Source organism: Charadrius vociferus, unplaced genomic scaffold (genome assembly GCF_000708025.1).
Source record: "Charadrius vociferus isolate BGI_N301 unplaced genomic scaffold, ASM70802v2 scaffold2, whole genome shotgun sequence".
Lineage (NCBI taxonomy): Eukaryota > Metazoa > Chordata > Aves > Charadriiformes > Charadriidae > Charadrius > Charadrius vociferus.
Window position 1 is genome coordinate 2,842,206 of NW_009647595.1, and position 18,714 is coordinate 2,860,919.

Consider the following 18,714-nt stretch of genomic DNA (forward strand, 5'->3'; position numbering starts at 1 on the left):
CCCTTCCTCTGAAGGAAATCTGAAGGGCTCCCCCCAGCAATGAATCATTCCCTCACAGAGCCGCATCGTGTTTCCTTTGGCTATGGCTAACAGTTACTGATTATAGAGCACACATACAACTCAAGTAGGGTAATGAAGTTTTTTACTCAACTCATTTTGATGAAGTAAAGAGTTGAAATCATGATTTTAAGTAAAGTTTTTCTCATTAAAAGGACAGAAACACAAAAAAATAGCAACCGCTCCCTTTTAATATGACTGTTCTTTGCTTTAACCTCCCCTTTCCAAAAAAAAGACGACAGAGAGAAAAATCGTTATTTTTTTTCTTCTCACTGATAATGTAACAGCCTACGCAATACATATTCAGTCAAAGTGTCCTTTTAAAAAAAAATCTAAGATACTTACGGAGTCCAAACCCTCGGAAAGGCAGCAATTTCTTCTGGTGTATATTCATCTAACCTCTTGGGAACTGCACGTGGCTGAGGAATCTCTTGTAGAAGATTCTTCTGTATATCTTCTGGAATAACCTAAGGCAGGTTAGAACAGTCTTAATCATCTGGTTGTTTAAAAAACACCACCATTCCCCCTCAAATCCAGACCAAAATTTGGCAACACTACTGCATTCTTCATGCTAAGTGTTTGACCTAAACAGAAAGCAAATAATAAAGAAATAATAAAGAAAAAAGCATCAACATTTCAACTATATTTAAATAATAAACAAAAAGCAGCTTGATTTTTCTTCATTTACCTTCTTATGACAGGAGTTTTGCTATTGCTAACACTCCCTCTTCACCTCCAAAGCACACAGGAATGAAAAATGTAACTGCATGACTACTCACATCTTCTGGGAAAAGGTGCAGCCTCTGCATCATAGTTCTTCTCTGAAGGTTTTTTGGAAGCATTCTATAAATAGTCAGTTTAACGATCTGTGGAAAGATAACATGGCAACAAACGATCAGACAGGCTATAAACAACATGAAAAAGGTTTCCCTATGCTCATTCCACTAGTCACTAAACCTCTTTTCAGTCAATTTCTTCCTTGCTGAAGTACTCTGGCACCACATTCAGAAGGTGCTCTAGACTTACTGTTTTGGAAGAATGAACACTTACTGTAACAGCCATATAGAAAATTTCAGCTTAGAAAGTTAAGAGCTATATTTAGCCTTGTGGATGACTGCATAGGATCATTCAACTTTGAAAAGAACCGAGAAGCTTGTGGTAACTCCATATCGTATTGCACATTTATGTACACATGTTACTGAGGGGAAAAAAAAAAAAAAGCTCTAACAAATTTACGAAGCGTTCTCAGCATGTAGTTTAACACAGTAGTTTGCTGTGTTTGAAACTTCTATATGCATCATATCTCAAGCAAAGCTGACACACCAAGACATTGTCTCATGAACATACTATACATATTTATAATTTATCTCCCTTGCTCTTAGTTCCAGATGAACAATCTCATTTCTGGGCACGAGGAACGAACAGAATTTGTGTACCTACACTAGATGACGCTTATTAAAAATTAACAAAATTCGACAGGATTTCTCTTGGACTCTAGTATGTAAGCCCGTAATTTGAATACAAAACACATTGTTGTGGACTTCACCCAAAAGGGGAACATTTTTAAATGTAAAACAAGGCATGCAACTGTAAGAGACAAAGAGGATTTTATAAAGGACAGCAAAGCATTTAGGGGTAGACCCACATGCAATTTTTTAAGTAGAAGGAAACCCACCCCGCCTGTCTTCCAAGCCACCCAGACATTAACTAGCTCCAAATCGGAAACTACCCAAGAATGCTTGGCTGAAGTCAATAAGCCACACTGAAATGCAGTGCACTAAGCACAAACAAATCTCCCCAGCACTTGGGTATTTTGAAAAGTGTACTGAGCAGAGCTGCTTTTTTAAAATAAAATTAAAGGAATTATATCAAAATTTTAGAGATAATCACTAATGCAGAGTTCCCAGCTGGAACCACGTAGTTAAGATAGACTGATTGTTACAGGTGAAATTATTGAGAAGTGCAGGTTCTTAAACTTGCAGGCAATTCTACTGGGGTTCTGAAGTTAGTAAACACTCAGATAATTTGGGCCCAGTTTTCATTTTGCCATTCATAGGCTGGAGACAGAACTTAACAGGCAGTAGCCTTGTCTTAGGATCCTCACAAACGTATACCAGCTGCCTTAAGAAACTCTGAAGACATTTACAGAAGCCTTAACATCATGAAGATATTTAGATGTTATGCAGCCAGTACCACAGATCTGTGGACAAATATAATTAATCAAGACGACAGAAGAAATATATTAGGCCAGGCAGAATAATCTGTAGTGTTGATATCTTCTCTAATAAAAATCAATAAACAACTATTAAAAAACAAAGATGAAAACTAATGCTTTTAGGGATAAAAACTATTATGATTGTGCAGGAAACTAGTTTATTTAGGTCAGTATATCGTGTGCTTAGACAAAGACAAGATGAAGACGGAAAATGAACCTTCACTGGTTTACTTCACTGAATATTGAAAATAAAGTGAGACACTATAACAATGTAAGAAAACACATGGATATTAACAACAGCTCCTGTGAACAGCCATTTGACCATTAGTAATTTTAATTTTGTACACTCATTTTCCTTTCTACCCAGTATTTTTCATTATAGCCAATGAAAGATCAAAATCTATCAGATCTAAAATAATGGATCCAGAGACTTCACAATATATTGCCTAACTGGGGGGGATTTTTTATCTAAAAATTACTTTTAGCTTCAGTTGTGAATCAGTGTTAAGTCCTTAGAATAATAAACTGTACATACACATCATCCAGCATATGACCTATGACCTGCAGATATACAGAGCTAGTTATTTAACGATTTCGCTCCAACAACAACAAAAAAGACACTTCAAAATACTTTAATGAACATTCTTCAATATTGTACTTCTTTAAACAACTGATATTTGTGTCAGATTTTTCATCTTCCCCTGTAGCACGTGGCACAGGCATCTGTTGAAGCAAAACAGTGAACTAGATGAACAGCTGGTCTAATCTGGTTGTAGGTACTACTGCCTGGCAAATCTGATGCGATTTTTTTAAACCACATTACAAAGACAACAGTTCAGTTGTAAAAAGGTACCTATTAAAAAGTCACACTGGAGAAGAATGACTGATTTATATGCTCAGGTTTAACAATGAAGGAATGCTTTCAACGTTGCGTACAGTCACTGGAGAACTGACAACCTCAGGGGATGACACGCTAACATGAAAGCAGGACTTGGAGAATGAATTATAGATAATTATATATTCAATAACAGTTTCTGTAGGTAAGTATGCTAACTGCAACAAGCATAATACAAGGTATGCTTTGGTACATCTGCCAATCTCCACGCTGTTCAAGAACTCATTTGGCTTCCTGTGCTCTCTCACACATGCAAGAAGTGCATTTCTGCAAAACCTGCAAGAACAGAAAAATCACCCTCACATGAAGCACAAACCATTTTTCACTGCCCAGGAGACCATTGAACCATAGAATGGTCTGGGTTGGAAGGGACCTTAAAGATCATCCATGGGCAGGGATACCTTTTACTAGAACAGGTTGCTCACAGCCCCATCCAGCCTGGCCTTGAACACTTCCAGGGATGGGGCATCCACAGCTTCCCTGGGCAACCTGTGCCAGTGTCTCACCACCCTCACAGTAAAAAATTTCTTCCTTATGTCCAATCTAAATCAACCCTCTTTCAGTTTAAAACTAGTACCCCTTGTCCTATCACTACAGGCCTCAATAAAGAGTCTTTTTCCATCCTTCTTTTAAGTCCCCTTTCTATATTGAAAGACCACAGCAAGTTCTCCCCGGAGCCCTCTCTTCTCTAGGCTAAACAATCCCAACTCTCTCAGCCTTTCTTCACAGGAGAGGTGTTCTCTGCTCATTTTTTGTGGTCCTCCGCTGGCCCCCCTCCAAGAGGTCCATGTCTTTCTTGTGCTGGGGCCCTCAGAGCTGGATGCAGCACTCCATGTGGGGTCTCACACAAATCACCTCCCTCAACCTGCTGGCCATGCTTCTTTTGATGCAAACCAGGATATGGCTGGCTTCCCAGGCTCCAAGCCCACATTGCATGCTCATGTCCAGTTTTTCATCCACCAGTATCCCCAAGTCCTCTTCAGGGCTGCTCTGAATACACCCCCCCAGCCTATATTGATACTGGGGGTTGCCCCGACCCAGGTGCAGGACCCTGCACTTGGCCTTGTTGAACTTCATGAGGTTCACATGGGCCCACGCCTCACACCTGTCCAGGTCCCTCTGGATGGCATCCTATCCCTCTAGTGAATCAACCACACCACTCAGCTTGGTGTCATCTGCAAATTTTTTGAGGGTGCACTCAATCCCCCTATGTCACTGATGAAGATATTACATCCTCGCCTGATCCAGAGCAGGAAACTGGACTTCGCTGTTGCAGTCTCTCCCATTCTGGAGCTTCAATGCAATTGAGTAACTCACAGCTTACTAACTAGACATTTCAAACAGCTCATTTTTTAATTGCATGTTTTTGTGGTTATCATAGAGCCTTTAATGTCTGAGCCACTTGAAAATATTTCCATCTATACATTACATCCATGTGGAGAACAAGAGAGAGGAACAATAACCTTGGATTTGAGTACGCAGGTTCCCTGCCTCAGCAACTCATGCTAGGGGCAAAGAGGGAACAAAGCCTTGGCTTCTGCAGCAGATCATAATTGCCTTGCAGGTCAACGGCAGATTTATACCTCCCACCCCTCAAGCTTGTTCACCTTGGCAAAGAAGAAAAAAAGAGAAAAATGAAAAAAAAGGAGGGGTGAGATGGTGATAAACTATTATTTGAGACTTGTAAAAAGCCAAGTAAGTGTATTACTGAGCAAACTAGCATGTAAATTTAAAAGGTCATGCTATTCTGTACTTTTATTATTGATTTAATGCAAGGTAGTTAGTCCAACTACAGAACAGGCGGCCATACAGGGAGCTAGGACAGAGAAGGCAATGCTGGAAAACCTCTAGTTTCCTTCATTGTAACTTCTGTCTCAAAGAGTTTTCTAGGGGCCAAAGCAAATCCAAACCCAGCTCCTGGAAAGACCAAGTTTACATCCAGCTTCTTGCCCAAAATTCTGCCTACAGCCAGAACCTCACTCTGACTGGTGTGATGACAAGTCAAAGTACAGGCTTAACCGAAGCTGTATGGACTCCTTTTGCAACTTGACTAAGGTTGCATAACCGAAAAGGCAGATCCAACCAGCAATATTTACAGGGTGTTAAGTAAGCGCTCTCCTATGACCTGACCACGCTCAAATTTTACTAAAAATAAACCAACGCTAAATAAAAAGGTATAGAATTGCAAGAAAAAGTCTGCTACTGAGCTCATGCAAAACCCGAACCCAGATTCAATGCTCCCTGAAAGCACGTATCTGAACATGCTGTTTCTTTAAGGAATTAACAACAAAATCTTTCTACATGCTTGTAATACACTTCTAAAAAAAGAAAATTCTTATTGTTTGCTATGTGATTATATTTACTTTGAACTATTACAATAACAAGGGTTTAGTTTTACACCAAAGGTACAAAACCCTGTTGATTTCTGTGGGATTTCAAACTGGCAAGGAGGTCTACCTACCCACAGGTCTCACTGCAACCTCCATCTCAGTTTAAAAACAATTAGTACAGTTTATTCAGTTATTTATGGATTCCTACTGCCTCCTCTCCCCAGTCCTTTATCTTTAGTACTAGCAACCTTTAAAATTCCATATCGTCATAAATACTCTCTCCTAAAGGCCATGACACTTTCTCCATCAGGCAGACAGAAACCATCAGATGTATACAGCCACAAGAGCGTTAATATTTGGGGATTTTTTAAGTACTGGAATGCTGTTTGCCTCAATTTCTTTTGAATTACAAAATTCCTATTGGCTGTAGTTACAATTGTCATCTTGAATATTGCAATGCATTTTTTTTCAAGTTGGCTAATTTATATATGCACAGCACAGACATGCTCTTAAATGACACAGTTATAACATTAGGTTTTTGATTTCCAATTTGAAGTGCTAATTAGGAGGAAAGGAATCGGACGGCAGCTTTAATAAAACTCTTGCACTTTCAGTCCCTTACTACACCATCTAACATTTTATGAGTACAAATAAATTAAGAATATATTTATTTGAAACACTGTGTGAGGCTTGAACATTTCGATTTTTGTGATAGGCTTTGGCTCATGTGCAAGTTGCAGACTACGCTTAACAGAGACAAGTTCTGAGAAGGATTCTTTGCCAGATAAAACATACTGTAAAGAAGGAAATCAACAGAGCAATACCACTCCTGGCCCTGAGAACCACAAAATAATTGGCCAAATTTCCAGAAGAAAGGCTACCCTAACAGCTGAATTAAGTCCAATAATCACCAGGAAGCAACTCTAGAGCATGGGAAGGAGACAGTGCTCCAGAGAAAACAAGAGTGATTAATTACAGAGCATACAAAAAAAACCCTTGAAAAATTTCAGGAGATACACCAGTTACTCAGAGGTACAGCTTGATACAACGTCTTAGAATCATGTAATTGTCTAGGTTGGAAGGAACCTTTAAGATCATCGAGTTCAACCGTCAACCTAATACTGCCAACACCACTACTAAACCATGTCCCGAAGCACCATGTCTACACATCTTTTAAATACCTCCAGGGATGACGATTCCACCACTTCCCTGGGCAGCCTGTTCCAATGCTTGACAACTCTTTTGGTGAAGAAATTTTTCCTAATATCCATCCTAAACCTCCCCTGGTGCAACTTGAGGCTATTTCCTCTTGTGCAATCTCTTGTGACCTGGGAGAAGAGACTGATCCCCACCTCTCTACAACCTCCTTTCAGGTAGTTGTAGAGAGCAATAGGGTCTCCCCTCAGTCTCCTCTTCTCCAGGCTAAACAACCCCAGTTCTCTCAGCCACTGCTCATAAGACTTGTGCTCCAGACCCTTCACCAGCTTCATTGCACTTCTCTGGACACGGTCCAGAATCTCAGTGTCTTTGCTGTAGTGAGAGGCTCAAAACTGAACACAGTACTCGAGATGGGGCCTCACCAGTGCCAAGTACAGGGGGACAATCACTTCCCTAGTCCCGCTGGCCACACTATTTCTGATACAGGCCAGAATGCTGTTGGCCTTCTTGGCCACCTTGGCATATTCAGCCGGCTGTCAACCAACACCTCCAGGTCCTGTTCCACCAGGCACCTTTCAAGCCACTCCGCCCCAAACCTGTAGCACTGCATGGGGTTGCTGTGACCTCAGTGCAGACCTGGCACTTGGCCTTGTGGAACCTCCACCATTGGCCTCAGCCCATCAATCCAGCTCTGTAGAGCCTTCCTACCATCAAGTAGGTTGACAATCTTGCTTCTACCAGTTCTTGGTTTTCTGTTCTGTATATGATATTGTTCTTTTCACCATGCATGTTATAAAAGCATACAAAGAACTTCACCTTACTGCCTCTGTGAGTTGGATGAGTAGCACAGCAACAGTGAATGTACTTAATACTGCCGTAAGAATCATTTGGTCACAGACAAATTAAACTTCCATCGCATGTCATTTAGCTTTCCACTACTGTTCAGCACTTAAAAACTTAGAAATTTAATGCATTCTTAAAATCAATAAATTAATTTGCCTTGCAAATTCAAATAAGAAATGGAATAATTTTTTTTTAAACAAAGAGGTATTTATTTTTGTCTACTATGAAGCAAAAGACCAAGCCAAGTCTAAGACTTATTTAGACAACCTAGAGGTTTTAAGATAGCAGGTTCCATAATGATATTCTCCTCCCCATGCCATACTAACTTCTGGGTGCTTACTAATCCAGACTTTGAAGTTTTGCTCTACTTAATTAAAAAAACATTATAGTAATAAAAGAAAACACTATTATATCTGGTGTTTCAGTAACTGACTTTTAGTATGTACATATTATTATCTCAACTACCCCTTACTACTGCAAAGAAAACAGGCTTTCAAATACCAATAGCAAGATTTAACCATGTTTTCTGTCTGAGCTTTTCTTCAAAAGATCATTATTACGCAGATATAATGGCAAGTCTATACGTGCAAGCAGCTGCTAAAGAGCATTCAAAAGGAGAATTAGAACATTTTAAGCCCCTTCATATCAGTGCCAGCAGCTGAACAAACCAGAACCCTGACACCCCTGGAGGCCTCCTCACAGGAGACTTCCACAGAGCTACCCTGCCTCGCTTAATAATCTTCCCTAGCAGGTAACATTCATTTTGAACAATTATTGCCCATTATTTCTTTGTCGGAGGCAATACAGCCTCTGAATATTGCAAAGGTCAATCCTCTCACTGAGCATTTGGTATTAGCCAAACATGATTTCTTCTTTTCTTTTTTTTTTATTTTTTGGGGGTGTGGGGGAGTTTCTGATGCAGCCAAAAAAAAAAAGGCAGTCAAGTTTTGCTTACTTTTAAAACTAGAAATAAAATAAAAATTGATTGAAAACTTTGTCCTGACAGGACTACTATGTGGCTCTACAGATTACATCTGTCAACGTATTTTGCAGGCAGTTTAATTAAAAGTCATAAGATTTTTCCAGAAGGTTTTTTCCAAATAATCTTTGCTTCCTCTCAACTCTGCAAGATTTAGAAGTACATCTTTTAGTCTTCCTGGATCAAGTACTTTGAAGCCTAATTTTGCAAGTGTTGGTCTCACGCCTATCAGCGTTTTTCCAGCTAAACAAAACTTCTACAAATTTTATTTTAAAAAAAAAAAACAAAACACAACACAAAACCCCCAAACTTCTATGCATTCCAAACACCTGCATCTCAAATAAAAAGGTTTACCCGTTTCCTTTATTCTCAAAAGCCTCCATTGGCAAAGAAAACACACCAAACCTTTCAAATAGATTTTTCGTAGCAACTTACAATGGAAATTAAAGTTGTCTGCTAATATATATCCTAAGGGAGTAGTAATACCATACAGAATATTAGTGTTATATTAACCTGAAGAACAGAGAGGCTGTTTCGAACCACAGCAACAAGCTGTTATGCTGCACCTAAAGAACATATCATGGAATCTTCAAATTGGAAGGGACCTCTAGAGATCACCTAATCCAACTCCCCTGCTAAAGCAGGATTGCCTACAGTATTTAATACTCTCACCTGTGGGTGGTACAAGAATTTACACTAAATCTAAGTCAGAGAAAGAAAAGGCTGAAATGTGAAGAAGCTTTTTTTTTTTTTTTCAGTAGGCACTTCCTAAAGTAGCCTAGCCAAGTCCAATAGATGAGAACTATTCTCTGCTATTCTCCACAAGAGCAGACAATTGAAAATACTAGAAATTTTTAACAGATTCACAGATGCTCCCCTCCTCATGCCTCCCAAAAGAACTCAAAGGTGCTATAGGTAAAAATCTGCTAGACTATTTACTTATTTTTGTCGTCCTCAAACCAGGACAACTTTTGATATCTTTTTGACAACACACTAATTTTTACCCTTCCATAAAACAATTTTTTCCAAAACGCTGAAGAACTTGGCACAATGGACATGGATCTTTAACTTCTATAAAAAACATCAACTATGCAGACCTCTTTTTGTATTCAATGCCCCATATTAACATAAAAGACACTTAAACATGGAAAAAAAATAGCACTATTTTGTCAATCTCAGGCACAAAATTATACATCTGAGATGAAACATTTATAACAGGCACAGGTGGGGTTTTTTGCACATTAAAAATTCAGCACAAGTCTTTCTGAAGTACCAACTACTACCTGCAAGGAATATAAAGGTCCAAATTAATAAGATAGATACAATGACGTTAACCTCTGTAAGTCGATCAGATCATCATCCATCCCTACTGTTGATAGCTGATGAAGGAACTAGAAATGATCAACGATGATTATTTAACTACACTACAGTAAACATGTCTAAATCTGACGACTATACTTATGACTTTCAGCCCCTCACGTAAGCATAAACGATACCATTTTGCATTAAATTACTCACTATAACCTTTTTAATCAGCTACTAGCTGCGTACCAGTTTTTCCAAAAACCAGTCTCTCTGTATACTGGGAACTATGTTTAAACAAAACTAATTGAAAAATATTTATCTCCAGGATTTGTATGTTTGAGTTTAGACATATGTAAGTAAAGACAGCACTAAGCAGTATTGGAGTCCTACTATATACACACAATCACAGAATCTTACAAGCTTTAATCTATTTCTTACATAAACAGAAAATAGACATATCCCATTGCAAAATCTCTATGTAACATCACACAAACTTACAAGGTGTTATGTCAACATCCTTTTCCTTGGAAGTAGCCTCTTCCATTAATTCAACGCCTTAATTTCTGTAACAGCACTATTTCCAAAAATAATGTTGACTCATTTAATGAAGCACTACCAGGATGAGCTAGCAGGAGAGAAGAGGACCAAGGGCAGAGGAAAAGCAATAGCCTTCAGGATGAAAACAACACTTTAAAAAATGAAGAATTTGATTCCACAGAAAGATACAGTCTGCTTCCTACAACCTACCTAATTCCACTGGCTTCACAGGACTGAATTTAAGATGATTAGAAGAGAAGAGGTCTCTTTTTAATTCAAAGAAGTGAAATAGTGTGATTTATAGAAGTCTCCACAATAACTACGCATCATCTAGATCATATTTTGAAGACCCAAATGCTGCTCAGGCTAGGCATTGTTCTCTTTACAGCAACCCTTTTTCAGGTTTTAATAGCTGGCTCTAAAAATAAACCACATTAATAAAACACGATCATAATTTCCATCTTTGCCACATCCCAATGTGTTTCATACCAGAACAATTCAACTAGCAAATAAATGTTTCCAGCCATAAAATCACTTGCAAGTCAAAACCTGTAACAGCTACACATATAGAATATATCATGCCAAATTACCATTCACTACTATTAATTATGACAAAACCACATATGAGATATCTTTATGTGAGGGACATCCAAATGCTTCATCTTCAACAGAATTAAAGAGTTAATTGCTGAAGGCTCTCCACAATTCTGCTCAGAAAAAAGTTTTTCGTGCTAAGTTAGACCAAGTCTTGAGCCACATCATCATTTGCTGAGCCTCTGTCCAACATGCTTTAGTTACTGGCAATGCATTTAATCCTCCTCTGTTTGCACAGAAATTCATCTATGGGTCTGGCAAGAAACGAGGTATTTCAGAACGAATGCCAGAAGGTAATTTATGGGACATCCAGTTCTCAGGCCCTAACAAACAAGTTGTGTTATACTGCCTCCCAGTGCACAGTGTCTGCCTGAAGCCCAAATGAAAAAAGGTTGAAGAATCCATTTTAGACATAGAACTACCAATAATTCCCAAAGGAATTACAACTACCTTAGAGCCTGTTCTCAAAAGCATTTAAGTTGATTTGAAAAATTCAACACAGAAAATACTATTGAACTGTGGGATTGCATTTCACTTTAAATAAAGAAATTGCAGAAGTAAAAACGAAACCCAGGCAAATTCATATGGCGGACTGCTTTCTTATTGAGTACTTGTACAATGTCTTGTATAAAAGCATCTTGGGACAAACCAGGATTTCTAAATCATAGATAAAAAATCATTGACAAAACCCAAGAATTTTACAGCAGATAAAATTTCTCTAGAAAAACAAAGAAGCATTTCTGTATTTTATATATAAGGGGACAAAAGCCAAAGCATTTAAAAGTCAAAAATAAAACAGATATCTGTTAACCTCTGTGAGCCTCGTATCATGTTCTGAAACACTAGAACTTTGGAGGATGGAATTCTCTATGCTGACTATGCAAAACCCTAATAAAAGTAATTTCCTAACTATGTAAGTCAACATTCCAAAATGTTTATATCAAGAACCCTGTTTTTTTGTAATCAGAAACAAACACATCAACACTGATGTTCAGCAGAATTAATAGTCTGATACAGATGTTTAGCACAGGCTTAACTTCAATGTAATCATCATTTCCAACTCTTTCACAGACCACAAAAATAAATTGCAGAAAAGATTAAAAAAAAAATAATCATTTAACAAAACCTACAGTTGAATTTTACTGGGAGAAAGAGGCAGGTGTACCTTTCAACATTTTTAAGATGAGCATTACTCTTGCTGGCTCTTCAAAAAGTAGTAGACTCATTAAGCTGAAGTACAGCTTTGCTAATTCTAACTTGAGGCAATTCACTTATGAGAAAGGTCAGACCTCTGAAACTGAAAGCAAGTGAATCGGTTAAAAATGAGCAAAACAAATAAATGTGACTTGCTCATTTGGACAGCATGGAAGATTCACGACAATGCCGAACCTACAATCCAACCCTCTAAACATGCTGTTTACAAAAACACTGTCACAAGCCAAGCTTTTAAGAGCCCTTAGCAGAATGTTTGAAATTTATCTTTAGACATGCAGATGACTGATCCCTTTTGTTTAGGGGAACTAGTTAAATAAAAACAAATCAGCTTTACAAATTAAAGGGAAGAAAGGGAGACGCTTACAGCAGTTGGATCCTTCAAATGGAGCTGAGTTGCTGTCACTTGTGTGAAACCACCAGGATAGCTAGAAAAACAGAACAAACATACAAGGTTGACATGATATGCTCACGATGTTAACACAAATATCAGTACATCTTGAACAACAGCGTAATGGTATAAGCCTTCAAAAAAGAACGTTGTTCTCACGAGACCAACTACATTGTATTAGAAAGATTCTATCCTGTCAAATACCTAGAGTTTAACGCTATTTGTACTTTCTTATTTAGTCACTTGAGTATTAAAAAGTTTGTGTTTTTCAAGCAGGTGGATGTTTTCAAAACTGCTTATTAAATACACCATCACAGCTACAGAATACAATGGGAGTAAAATATGCGGAACTTGGAAATATTTTAAGATGATCAAGACTCACAACCAGTCTGTGGCTGACATACAAAACAACCATTTTGAACAACATTTATTATTTTCTTACTATTTTAAATAAGTCTTAGCGTTATTTGGCTTACCTACAGTAATAAAATTTGACTTTCACTACAATGGATCCATCTTTTTAAAGTCTATATGATACCATGAAGTTGCACCAATTCACATTTATGCATATACTTTAAAAAATTGATACAGTGGTGCAAGAAATTACATGGATGTGAGGTAAAGCTGGGTTTCATTTTGATCTAAGTACATTACTAGGTATCAACCTAAGTGAAATGAAAATAAACCTAGCATCATTAAAACATATCCACTTAGGGAGCTGCACAGATTTAAGTATTTGTTTTAATTGTACAGTTCTTTTCACTTACTCAAAACCAACTTAGCCACTTCCACAAGTGCTTTAACTTACAGAGAAGTTTTTAGTGAAAATTTTTAAGTCGGGGGGGGGGGGAAGTGCATTAATTTCCATCAGCTCCGAACAAGAACTTCTTAGCAATTTAGCAAAGGAATTTCAGGACTGAAATATCAGTATTAGCAAAATTAGCTTTCTCAATGTGATTTATTCATCTCCCAACTGGACGCATTTTAACACTTAGAGATAATTATCTAATGTTGTCACTGCATAAAATATGAACAACTGTTCTTATTTGACTGAACTGATCGTTGCCATACCGTCTGTAATTGATTATTGCACTTCCATCTGTAAACAAGTTATGTCTGCCAGAATAATATATTATACACTATTGTATACATCAGCACATCTTGAGAGCATCTCATTTCTAACTAGTTTTCCCAATTTCTTTTTTTTTTTTTTTCCCCATCCTCTGATTCAATAATATATATTTACTGTTAGGTAAAAAGGTACTGGTAGGTTAAAGTAATTGAAGTTGGCAACTGTATGCATCTTAAACGTGCAGTGCCAGTAGGAATGTCTTCTACTGCTTAAATAGAATAGTCCTGATCGCTGGGTTCATGGGTTCACACAAAACAGCCAGGCTTAATCAATTGCTCTGACTACTTTCGAGGTGGATTATTTTCCTAACAACATACACTGGGGAAATAATAAGAAAGAAAAGAGAGAAAAAAACCCAAACCAAGAACAAAAAGGTTTGCATAATTTTAAACATTGCAACACATGCAAACACAAAACAAAACATCTAAGTAGGAATTCCCTTTTGAACCAATACACTAAAAAAGATTTCAACTATTAAGAAAATATGATATTAAGTTTACCACTAGCTCATTTGAATATTTATTATAAAGCTTACCCAGTATGTGAAGAATATACTTTCTGTTCCCATTTGTTACCAGAGAAGGCAATATGTCTTGTATTTATTATGACAACGTGATCTCCACAGTCACCTACAAGGTAGAAATCAGTGGAAAATATTAGAAGACCACAGAAGTAATAAACCAAAATAACAACTATAAAGCGTGCAATACATACTTAGTAGCACATACATACACATTTCATAAAGCTCAGATTTAAAGATCTAGCCTGTTGCGTTACACCATCCAAACCTGCACTTAAATACCAACCTTAATTACTACTTTTGTTCATACTGTCAGGTTAGAAGGCAGGTGAGCAGCTAAAATACCATCAGACTAGATAATTAAACCATTGCAATTATTCAACTAAGATCTGGAAATCTGGCTTACAGGCAGTGTATTATTTTATTCAACACATTATGCTGTATATGCACCTATATTAAAAAAAAAAAACAATTAAAAATTTGTTAGTTCTAAACAATGACCCTAAATATTTGTTTAATTTTAGTTTTCTCATAAAAACAGTAACAATGTTTACTGGAGGACAGAATATTTTGGATAAAATAATTCTATAAATAATTACAGTCTAGGGCTTAATATATAAAAGAAGCAAAAAGTCTGGGGGGCGGAGGGGAGAAAAGCCCTACAAAAGAGTAAAACAGCTCTGCTGGGAAAAAAACACATTTTCATCAATCAAACAGAAGTGAGTGTTACAGCACATATAGATACGTTTAGTGTTATATAAGCAACCTTCACATCATAAGTTTTTTAAGTGCAAAATCTATAACCTATCACGAAGACCTTGCCAGAAACAGTTACTTTACTAGATCTTCTTCGCTAACAAAGTGCTTGTAAAACCCATACTATCTCAAAAATATGACGAAAATATGGGAAAAAAAAAAATACAGGTTTTCATTTCAGAAGTAATCATCTTGATTAGCTGTATAACCACCCATTCAATCAATTGGAAAATTATTTGTCCAAAGCTCAGTCTCATACACTTTACCATATTAGAACGATATAAGTATCTGAACAGGCCCATTCAATTAAAACATTTTTGAGTAGGTAACAAAGCAGCTACACTAAGGACTTCAATTGAGCACACATTTTTTTATAGGAGCATATAATTAATCAACGCAAGTTTCACACCCTATTTAAGTTTTCTACCACTTTTTAATCTTGTGTTCTTTTAAAGCTCTACTTTCAACTGAAGCTAAAGTGCAAACACAGTTTAAACAGCTTCATTGATGCAGCCTTTCACTACTAACAGATCAGTTCTAAAATCACTGTATGTCCAAATAAATGTCACGGAGCTGCCATTGGGGCTTTGTGCCCTTATTGTTTTTATTTTTTTTTTTTTAGTTAGGAAAAACGAAAGAATAATATAAGAAATTTATGCAAGTGTGAACTGTTGGCAAAAACACTGAATTAACAATTCCATACACCAGTAGATTGATTACTAACAATTAAGAGCCCGGAGAAAAAGTAATCAGGATACTTGCATACTACCTGAATAATGACTACAACCTGTTCTTTTTAAAGTAGATTGAGTTTATGGATAGCTAATCTCCTTCAAAATTTCAAATTAATACATTATTTTCCACTGGTCTTTAAATAGTGTTGCTATCATCACCTAAGGGACGGCTGCACTTAATAGGAAGAAAGCAAAAATATTCACCATCTCCACAAATACAGTCACATGGCATCCTACTTTTGAAAAATGTTCACAAAATATCGTGCAAGAAAACTCTTCCTTTAGGCTAATTTCATGCTACATTGTCAAATTATTCTTTCATGAAGTATGTAAATATGTCTTCCTCAAGAAGACATATTCTTCCTCTTCAACACACAAAAAACAAGGCCAGTATATTCTATTACATTATGGTATATGCGATTTGTTACATAGAGCATATACATTGCACCTCTTCAGATAAAACTAAGCTGCCACAGTAAACATATTTTACATCTCTACATTTATAGCTTCAGTAATTCCCATAACACAATAAAAACACATGCTTCAGGTACACGCATTTTTCCTCCTACATTTTAATTAAGGACTAAATGGTAATTAAAGGTCAACTGTTAGCTCCCAAAACTGACAAACTACTTGTCAGATCCTTCATTCGAAGACAAGTCTTCACCGCTGCTTCTAGCCATTATAAACTCACATTGCAATCCAGAGCAACACCTCGGCTAGATGGGGTTTGCAGGACACTTCCATCTAACCTAGTTGTCTTCTCTGAAGATGCAGCGGACAGCAGCAAATCCTATCCAAGCAACAGAAGTGGCTCACCTACACCTGTTCACAACCCAACATAAAGAACAGGATTGCCCAATTTTTTTAAAATCTGGCCCATTATTTCTGGTTCTGTATTGGGAAGCCGCTCACAAAGATAGGATGCAAGGGGCTGAAGGCAGAGAGAAGGGGAGGTACGGAAGAAACCTAAAAATCCAAATTCAAACCTCCTGAACAAGGTTATACCCCCTTATTTAAGGCATATGGTCTGACAGCATTGAAAAATACGGGACTCTGAAGAATAGTGAAAGATTAACCCTAAAACAGAAAACAAATATACATGAAATCAGACTTCTTCCTTCCCTAACTACAGCTTAAATCCAGTTTCAGATACTTTTCAACACAATAAATAAATAAGGATTTTATAGAAGTGTATCTGGATACCAAATTAAAAACAAAACAAAAAAATCCCCACAGTGTTATTCTGTCTAAGGAACTGTGAACTGTTATCTCATAGACATTAAAATATTTCTTCTTAGCTCCGTAGGGAAAAGAAAAAAAAGAAGCGTTAAGTACACCAACGACAAGTTCATGCATACTTCGCTCTCCTTGAGAGTATCAAATGTCTCTCAGTAGTAGTAACCGATCAACATCAGTCTCAGGTGCAATGCATTTGGTACTGATTTATAGAATACTTTAGACCAAATAAAGTTATCCTTGAAATGACTTTCCAAGATTTTATAACTTCATGGACATACAAGTATCAAAAATCTTTCCCACAGGACAACCAAACCCATTTCCTCTCAGTGTCTGCTTTGTTTTGCAGACAGGTTTAGTCTCCAGTGACATCTTGTGGATAAGATATAATTTGCAACAGCAGAAGTCTGGTATGTAAAACATCTTTAGAACACTACAAAAACTACCTTCTATTATGAAAACCAGATCAAGTATAGTTTTAATATGTACACTCTACATGTATGAGAAAAGTTTAATGCTTCCTTTATGTTTCAGTAATGTCTCTTGAAAAATTTGCAAGAGTATTACAGGACATTGTACCGTCAATATGAGGGATCACCTTTTCATTATCTATAAAATGCTTATCACTGCAAGACACGCACTATGGTATTACAAACAAGATCACAGACACATCTTTATCACTGAATCTTCTACTTTGCAGAAAAGCAAATATTTTTTTTTTTTTCATTTCAATAAGAAGATAAATGGGAGACATAATCATTGTTGAAAGTTAAGAATCAGACAGGTTCCAGCCTCATCATCACAGAATGTCTGAGGTTGGAAGGGACCTCTGGAGGTCATGTTGTCCAATGCTCCTGCTTAAGCAGAATCAGCTTTTGAATACCTCCAAGGATGGAGACTCCACAACCTCTTGGAAAACCACTTCCAGTCACCCACACAGTAAAAAAACATTTCCTGATGTTTAGAGGGAACCTCCCATGTTTCAGTTTGTGTCCACTGCCTCATGAATGCAGGACTTCTCTGCACCTTATTCAGAACGAAGAACCACTCCAAGACTCTGTGGTGTTGTGCATCTACTGAAAGGCAGCAGTCAGAAAATCTAATCAAGAATCACACTAGTGTTTCAGTATGTGCACTGTGAATTAAATCTTCACAGCTAAAAGCAATGCAATGAAACACATTTCAAGGGTTTTTAAGAAAATGAAAGAACAAGCCACTGTAATTCAGCTACTAAATTATGAATTCATAATGAGCTTTATATGGATTGGTAAAGACAATGACATAAGGCGGTCAAAGATAAGAAGGAAAATGAAGACATTTAAAATTTACAAGGCTTAATTTTAAAACTGAAATCAGAAGACAAATACAAGGGAAGGAATGCAAATTTGCTTTTAACTACTGCAATACTCACTTAGTGCATGATAAATAGGTTTATGCCTGCCTTCGAGTCTGAGTACAGTCGCAGCAGCTATTTTTCCTGGTGGCTGCATCTTTGCATCGAGAAGGTACCAGGCTCTGGCAAAAGTAGCCCATTGCTAAAGAGAAAGAGAGGCAGAGCTTAACATACAAGAACACTCCGCCAGATGTAAGCCTAGCTTCTCTAATTAGACCAACGCTCTAAAATACTGGAAGAAATATCAATATTCAACAACACTCCCTCCAAATAACCTTTAAGCGGACGGAGATCACTGCCATGCGCCCACTGCTGCACACACTTCACACGTACCTGGCGGTAATGACACCGAAAGGTCACCTGAGGGGTTTGTGTCGCGAATGAGGGCCTCTTGCCGCCAGCTTCCATTATTGCTAACCGAGCC

The 18,714-nt window shown here is 37.3% G+C and overlaps 2 protein-coding genes across 2 annotated transcripts in view; one reads left to right on the top strand and one right to left on the bottom strand.

The window, feature by feature from the left end:
* Positions 1 to 398: 398 nt before the first annotated feature.
* MRPL13 (mitochondrial ribosomal protein L13) lies at positions 399 to 18,462 on the bottom strand. The gene is given in 5 exon segments (XM_009881036.1): positions 399 to 524; positions 837 to 923; positions 12,493 to 12,553; positions 14,184 to 14,277; positions 18,309 to 18,462. Coding segments are annotated over 5 exon segments (522 nt in total).
* A 128-nt stretch (positions 18,463 to 18,590) lies between these two features.
* Positions 18,591 to 18,714, top strand: part of MTBP (MDM2 binding protein) — a 32,550-nt gene continuing 32,426 nt past the window's right edge. Inside the window, exon 1 of the mRNA XM_009881037.1 lies at positions 18,591 to 18,657. Coding sequence (XP_009879339.1) covers positions 18,591 to 18,657 — 67 coding nt within the window. The remainder of the gene's footprint in view (positions 18,658 to 18,714) is intronic.